A 7,609-nucleotide genomic window follows, 5' to 3' on the forward strand; every position below is an offset into this window, starting at 1 on the left:
GGAACGGGGATCCCCGTTTACCCGTCGGCGAAGAATTTTCCCCATTTAAATCCTCGCGGGAGAAGAAATTTTTCCATCCCCATCCCCTAATAGAGGAATTCCCTACGGGGAATCGGGGATCGGGTCTCCATTGCCATCTCTAAGTGGGATTAGAGAGGATTGAGGAGGATTAAATCTCTTTCTATTCAAAATTGAAGAGGGGAGATTTATTCCCTTCCAATCCCTTTAATCCACTCTTAACCAAACAATCCCTAAATTGGATATTTTTGTCCTTGCCACAATGTCGTTTTGCATGTCAATATTTATCATAATACTTTTGTCACCACTAAGTTGTCCTTGTTTATTACTAGTAACTGCAAAGCTATTAGGCACTTTCCATTTCACAAATAAAATGTTATATTTCAATATTTGATTAAAAAATAAACATTATCTAGACACTGCACGTTGTTACTGTTTCTATTTATGATAGAGTATAGAATATAAAACACAAAGTCACAATACATACATATTATGTTGTCTAGGTGGGTGTGAATATGGCTTTAGAGTCAATAACCATTGTTCGAATCCTCATTTGTATGTAATTTTAGTCTTTTATCATTTAAATGTGAGGGGACAAGGAGAGGTGAATGGAAGGAGTGAAAAGTTTTTAGGCTTTGGAGTGAACTATTTTGGGCCAACATCAGGTTCTTTCTAGCCCTTGCGAAAATTGAATCTGGTCCAACATTATAATACCGTGTCCAACAGTTTATCTATATGATCATCTAAAACATTGTTTCACACTGTAGACTGCACTATTCACAGAGTGAAGTTTGAGTATTAGTATATGGATAAATAAATTGCTGAAGATAGACTAATCAATTGATCGAAGTACTAGTAATCTGAGCTGTATTTTAATAACATCAATAGTTTCTTATCCGGAAAGGTGATGACGTCTGGATCTAGACATGAACGTGCAAGACAATATTTTGCAAGCAAGGAACACAGCAAAAGAGCAGAATGAAAATGCCTAAACAATTGGAGAGGAGGCACCAATCAGTCTCTGTTCAGGTTGAGCGGTCACCTGTGCCGCCGTCCACTCCATTTTATATTTTCAGCAAGCAAGATCTGATTAATTAATTATTATTGTGTCAGCCCAATTGCCAATTTGGCCGCACCAAACAGACAGGAGAGTGACGAGCGAGAGCAAGAGGACAGAGGAGTGAGAAGCGCAAGTACAAAAAGCAAAAGGGCGATGAAATTTCCATGCTCCAATGATTGTGCAGTCACCAACAGCTCAGGATTTCATTCTACACCAATCAATCAAGATTAAGAAAGGATTTTTAAGAGGTGGGCTGTTATATGTCTCTGGGACGATGATGGCTCTACTGACTAACCAGATGCAGTGTTTATCAAGTCAGATGTAATTTTTCAATGACGGTGTCAGAAAAGGACATTGCTTTGCACTAACAAATATCATTACGGCAATAATGAAATGGGAGCCTTGCAGCTTGCGCCACCAGAGAGCTACTAAACACAATTCGATCGAGAGCGAGCGAGCGAGAGAGAGAGAGAGAGAGAGAGAGAGAGAGAGCAGGGCTGAAGAAGTTGGAGGAATCGCTGCCAGTGGAAAGCGGCAGCAGCAGAAGCAAGAACCAGCAAGAAAGGGGAGAGAGAAAGCCGAAGGACTTTTCCTCGGATTGCATCCTTCGCTTTTGAGGGAAGGAGAAGGACCCTCTCTGTCCTCGCGGGGGGCGGCAGGAGGAGCAGATGTTCCCGCCTGGCCTGATCCACCACCGCCCTGACGCTACCGCTCCCGGCGATGGGCCACCGCGCTCCGGCCCCGGTGGGCCGAGCCTTGTACTGACGGCGGACCCCAAGCCCAGGCTACGGTGGACGGCCGACCTCCACGAGCGTTTCGTCGACGCCGTGGCCCAGCTCGGCGGACCCGAGAGTGAGCTACCCTCTCCTCCCTCTCCAATCTCGCAACTTTGGCGGTCCTTGGTTTTGGCATTGGAATAGAGAGCATTGCGTGCTTGTTGCCTTGTTGGTTAGTGCATCCATTGGGTGTCTTCCTTGGTCTCTCGGTAGCCGAGATTTCGTGGCGCGCGCGAGGTTCCGTTCCGGATTGAGGATGCTTGCGCTGAAACCGTCGGAAAGTTTTGATCGTTAGTGTACAAATCCTGGAATTTAGGCTCGAGCTAAACGCAAGTCGTTTGGATAAGTGCGCCGTGCATTTGCGCTTCCGATGTCAGATCTAGCGTGCCCGAGGTAACATGGTATTTGGGGCGTGCATGAATGAAGTTTATCTGCTTTCTTGCTATGGAACATATTGAGAGATGTGGCCTGTGTTTCTGCTGCATGCAGAGAAGATGGGTCATGTTCATCGTGTCCGGTCATTATGTTATGGTGACCTGTATTGATGAAGGTTGATTAGTGTGGATTTTTTAACGTAATTGTTGAACGCAAAATGTGACATGCGGACTGTCCGCCCCGGGCAGGACGGCCCGCGGTGGTGACGCGGACGGTCGGCTTTCCGGATTTCGGCGCCAACAGTAATGTTGGCTGCTGGAAATTGATCTGTTGGGGCTAGCAAGAAGTGTATAATGTTTTCTCTGAGATACTCCTCTCTTCAAATTATAAGTCATTCTAGTTTTTTTAGTTTTTAGGTACATAGCTTTGCTATGCATCTAGACATACAGTTTATCTCAATGCATGGCTTTTGCTATGCATCTAGAAAAACCAGAACAACTTATAATTTAGAACGAAGGGATTGCTTATTATACACAAGCTTGGCTCTTGCATATTTGCACTCTATATAGTTTTTTATTGTTCAAATTTTAGGTTTCAAGCATTTTATTTCTGTAATTTTTTATATAGATTCATTTTTGGCGCCAAATATCCTGGAAATTCAGCTATAATGTCAAACATTCAAAACAAAGGAAGTATATGTTTCCTTGTCGTTTTGGTGTTCCACCGTTATTTTTTGTGTGAACTGGGGCAGAGCAGTCACCACTGCCACCGGGTCCATTTGGATGTCAAATTGTCCCTCCAAATGGTAGTATGCAATTAGTCATTTGCTATCACGGAACTAGGAGAGCACACTAATCTAAATTCTTGTTTCTTGTGTTTTGAAAATATTTTTAATGAATGAATAATTTTGCAGAAGCAACACCAAAAACTATCTTAAGGACGATGGGTGTCAAGGGTCTTACTCTTTTCCACTTGAAGAGTCATCTTCAGGTACTTCATCATGCTCACATGTTCCTCAAAAGTCTTAAAAACAACTGGTTCTAAATGTTTCTCATGTGATCAGAAATATAGGTTAGGTAAACAATCTGATAAAGAGGGGTCAGAGCAATCTAAAGATGGTAAGTTGTTATCCAGTTAATGTTCAATTCTTTCTGTGGTGTTTCTAATTTTTTTTATGATTTCAAAGTTCAATTTGAATCAACGCAACCTGTATTTTATTAACAGGTGCACTTTTTCTTTATGACACTCTGTATGATGTTTATTGCTATTATGATTGATCAATGGTCTCTATGTGTTAGTTTCCTTATTGTTTTTTGTGAAATGATATATCACCTATGTGTGAACATATAGTATGTAGTCTTTTATGAAAGATGGAAGTTGATGATAACTTTGTAAAGGAGAATCTGGTCTTTTCCTAGTTATAAAATGGACATCTGTTGTGGATCAACAGCGTCTGTGGTAAGGATGCAGAATGAGACTAATAAGGAAGACTACAGGAAGGGTCAGAGTAGTCTGTTCTTATGATGACTAAATATGCAGGATTTTTTAGTCATAGTGAGGCTATGGTTGATAGGGATGCAGAGCAGATTGATACTGCCGAAATTACTGCATCATGGGAGGTAGAAGAGATGGCCTGGACATTTGTTACTTGATTAGGATGTTGGTGCTAACAATAATTTGTAAAGGGATTTGGTTATATGCATTTCCAAATGCCCTATCCAAACACAAATTGAACTTGCCTCATATACACCTGACACCTCACATGAGTATACACACGTGTACTTCTAAAAATGATACAGTGCTGATGCATATTGTCATTCTTTGCCAAGGCCTACAAGAGTATGTTCTCATTTTCAATTTCAATTTGTTTTCCTAGTGCAAATCAAGTTGAAGATTTGGATTTACCACTCGGTGGCTTGACCTCAGTTAGGTTGAGTGTGGATGCCAATCATCACTGTTCTCCTGTGATAGAGTAATGAACCATGCAGCATTCGGATATGTACCTAGAGGGGCGGATGATGATCTGCTAGTGCGAATATGATCCTTCAAATTCATCAACATATATGCTCATGAGAATGTTGAACCTTGAGACCCAAGCTGTAGTACAGGGCTATGGACATAGTAAAGACTACAGATGTAGCAGATTTTAGTTAGATCTGTGACTCATAATAAGACAAAATTAGCTCTTTCAGTATCCATCCACTTGGAATAATCTCCACCCTTTCTGTGTTTTAATATTTTTAACTTTTTTTTTGAAGGATCACCTGACCACCTCTCACTAGAAGAATTTGTTTAGGAAGAAGCATGTGACGGTTTGTTGGTGAATATTTTTTTTTCTTTCTCAAATATGCTGGAGAACTGTGTATATTGCTTTAAGACGAAAATTTAAATATTTACAATAACCCCACACACTAGACAAACTTCAGGTTACATACTCGGCAGATATAGAAGATAAACCCGACCAAAGCTAGCTAAATGACCTTAAGTGGCAGCAACCTCAGGTTGCACCAAACTCCGAGCTTCTGCTAAACACCAAAGGTGTCCTTCCTCAGTTACCTGTCTGAGGATTGGCTGCATGCTTATTTGCTCACAAAATTTTCACATGAATTGTAGCAGAAAACTATGGATTACTATAATGGATTTGAATGTATTGAGATCTGCAGTGTGAGCACATCCCTTCTAATTTGTGCGGCATTGGCTATAAATTGGGAAAAAAGGAGAGACATTCATGTTAACTGTTTATGAATTACAATCAATAGTCATGCTTCTTATAGGATCACCACACTACGACATGCATAATCATGTCCAGATGGAGTCCTCCAATTGCATCTGCATATATGCAATGAATAATTGAAATAAAAGGAACAGATTTAAAACCATATGTTTCTTTTTTTGGCACCACGGTGTTTGCTTATATTATTACTAAACTGAAAGGTGTTGTCATTGCGTACCACCTTTCCTCTGCAGTTATTGTATCTTTACCAAATCTTTAATCTGCAGGGAATTTTCTGTTTAAAAGAGCACCACTAATCTCATATGGACTAAGACTAACTGTATTATACTGCATGGTTTAGTATTATCAATCCTCAGTCGCAAGTTATGAAATAAAATAGAGAAATGTCTAGTTAAAACCTGTGTATGTATGTGACATGTATATAGCTTCTTACCATATGGCATATGTTCAAGTTATCCATTTTTCTTGGGTTTAAAGTTTGAAAGAAGTGAAAGTTATTTTGGTTCTTGTACTAATTTCTGTCCTCTGTTTTCCCCAAATTGCAGCTTCCTATCTTCTAGATGCTCAAAGTGGAATGAGTGTGTCCCCTAGAGTTGCTGCCCAGGATATGAAAGAGTATGGTTCATCAGATGTTTCTTGTCCAGCATATTATTCTTCTTTTTAGGCAGACTGAGTACTCTTAGCATATTTGCTGTGATTGTGCTATTTGAAAGAGATAATGTCATGATACTTGCTGCAGAAGCCAAGAAGTTAAAGAAGCACTGAGAGCGCAGATGGAAGTGCAACGAAGGCTGCATGAACAAGTGGAGGTAATTCTGGTTATTTGTTCTATTATGCCCTTGAATTAGTTTCCTGAATTCTGTAAAGAAAAAAAGCCACCTCTTGTAGTTTTGCTTTTGACCATTCATTGAGTTAATTTGGTAATATATTCTTTATATGCAAATGATGCGGAATCCTTTGGTTTCGCTTATCCATATATTCACTTTAACTAGTGAACTGCATATGAGTCAATTGTTCTGAAGGAATCATGAATCCAGCATCGAAAGTTTCCATAATCTGTGTGTTCTTGCTTGGAAGTAGTATTGTTAAAGGGTGCTTTCATGTTTGCAAATAGTATGTTGATTAAAGAGTTTCTTAATAAAAGTAAAAAAAAAAGAGCAAATCTCAGGAAACAAACGATTAGTTCAGGAGCTGACCATAACTGAAACATTGTGGACAACAGGACCTTCAGGGTATGTGCTCTCTATGGAGCACATCTGAACGACTGGACCCAATGTGGGATGCATCTATTTGTAACAGTCGCAACAGTTTGTGCTTGTCTTGAACAGCTGCGTACAAGGCCTGCTCATTACAATCCTTGGCTGGTTTTACTATTGTAGCAGGTCCAAAAGCGCGTGCAGATCAGAATGGAAGCACTTGAGAAGTACATCGACAGTATCCTAGAGAGCGCATGCAAGATGGTTACTGAACAATTTGCTTCGAGTGGCTTCAGTATCTCCAACCCTGATCTCCCGGAGATATCCCCTGGAGGGGTCATGTGTGGCTCCACGGACACGTTGGGCTCGTCGGTGTTGAACCAGCTTTCTGTGAGCTCCATCGACTCGCACAGTCCAGGAGGCAAACCTTCTCCATCAGGCATGGAAGGTCCGACACTGCTCCAGAAGTCGCCTGAGCTCAAGCGGAGGTCCTCTTGAACTGTGACAGCGAATTCTGAGGTTGGCGGTGATGGCTGTCTCTGTGGAGTGTCTGAATATGGTGGTGACAATGGAAATGGTGGCCCAGTCTTGTGGTAGCTGACTTTCTCTCCAGGTAGCAGGACGTGCTGTGTTTGTTGATCAATCCAAGTATCAAACGGACCTACTATGTTCATGTGAACTTCCTCAAGTGCTAGTTAAAAAGTTTTCATGCTTCTGTCATGAGATTATGATCCTAGTAGCATCCTTAGCACACTTGAAACGTTGACTCGTGTCCTAGTGTCGTTTGTGTTAGTCCATATGTGAACAATGATTCATGTTGGAACATGCTAGCTAACACCAGATGATTCAAGCTTCGTATTTTTGTCTCAATTGTCCATGCAGGCTTCCCAGCACTTGCTGCAATTTATTCCCAGCACTTCCTGCAATTTATTCGACTTAAAGGCTACTGTATTTAGCTATGAAAGGTCCATGCTGACTTTGTAATACACAAATGGCTAGTTGCAACTTAGCAAACTACTTGCACATCCTTTTTTTCACAAGTACTACATGTCACTTTTTTTTTTTCAAAAATGTATACAGTGATGTTGGGAACTTGTTCTCAAATGCTATGAATTAAAAACAAGGCAACATAGAAATTGTTAAATGTTATAGTCCTTCGTCCTTCGAAGCATTATTTCTCTTAGGATATAATGGATTCCGGACGAAGGTTATGAAGGTTATACCTTCATAAACACAACAAGTAATGAGGAAGGGTAAAAAATATGTAAAATAATTTAAACACGTGATTATTATTATTAACTCATTTCTATTTCATTATTGTAAAAATGATAACAAATTACAAATATACCTTCGGCTCGAAGGAAAGCAAAAATACCAGCGTGAAGCAAAAACAAATGCCCAATGCGCGATTACAGGAGAGCGTGAACAGTACAGGGGTACTGTTCACCTA

At 40.4% G+C, this 7,609-nt stretch overlaps 1 protein-coding gene across 2 annotated transcripts; it reads left to right on the forward strand.

Moving 5' to 3' along the window:
* The first annotated feature begins 1,454 nt into the window (after positions 1-1,454).
* LOC100282824 (myb family transcription factor-related protein) lies at positions 1,455-7,116 on the forward strand. 2 transcript variants are annotated; one of them, NM_001155730.2, is made up of 6 exons: positions 1,455-1,930; positions 3,143-3,219; positions 3,293-3,347; positions 5,509-5,578; positions 5,703-5,772; positions 6,343-7,116. In NM_001155730.2, the coding sequence occupies exons 1-6, from the start codon at positions 1,747-1,749 to the stop codon at positions 6,655-6,657; spliced, it is 771 nt and encodes a 256-aa protein (NP_001149202.1). In that variant the 5' UTR covers positions 1,455-1,746; the 3' UTR covers positions 6,658-7,116. The 2 variants fall into 2 exon arrangements, with proteins under 2 accessions (NP_001149202.1, NP_001399353.1); NM_001412424.1 differs by having other exon boundaries at positions 6,346-7,116.
* The last annotated feature ends 493 nt before the right edge of the window (positions 7,117-7,609 follow it).

The sequence above is a fragment of the Zea mays genome, chromosome 7, assembly GCF_902167145.1.
Source record: "Zea mays cultivar B73 chromosome 7, Zm-B73-REFERENCE-NAM-5.0, whole genome shotgun sequence".
Taxonomy (NCBI): domain Eukaryota; kingdom Viridiplantae; phylum Streptophyta; class Magnoliopsida; order Poales; family Poaceae; genus Zea; species Zea mays.

Bases quoted from the DNA above. Each gene is read 5' to 3' on its own strand.
- LOC100282824 (NM_001155730.2), top strand. From the start codon at position 1,747: ATGTTCCCGCCTGGCCTGATCCACCACCGCCCTGACGCTACCGCTCCC. The intron at 1,931-3,142 runs GTGAGCTACCCT...ATAATTTTGCAG, and splicing joins CCAGCTCGGCGGACCCGAGA to AAGCAACACCAAAAACTATC. The intron at 3,220-3,292 runs GTACTTCATCAT...TCATGTGATCAG, and splicing joins ACTTGAAGAGTCATCTTCAG to AAATATAGGTTAGGTAAACA.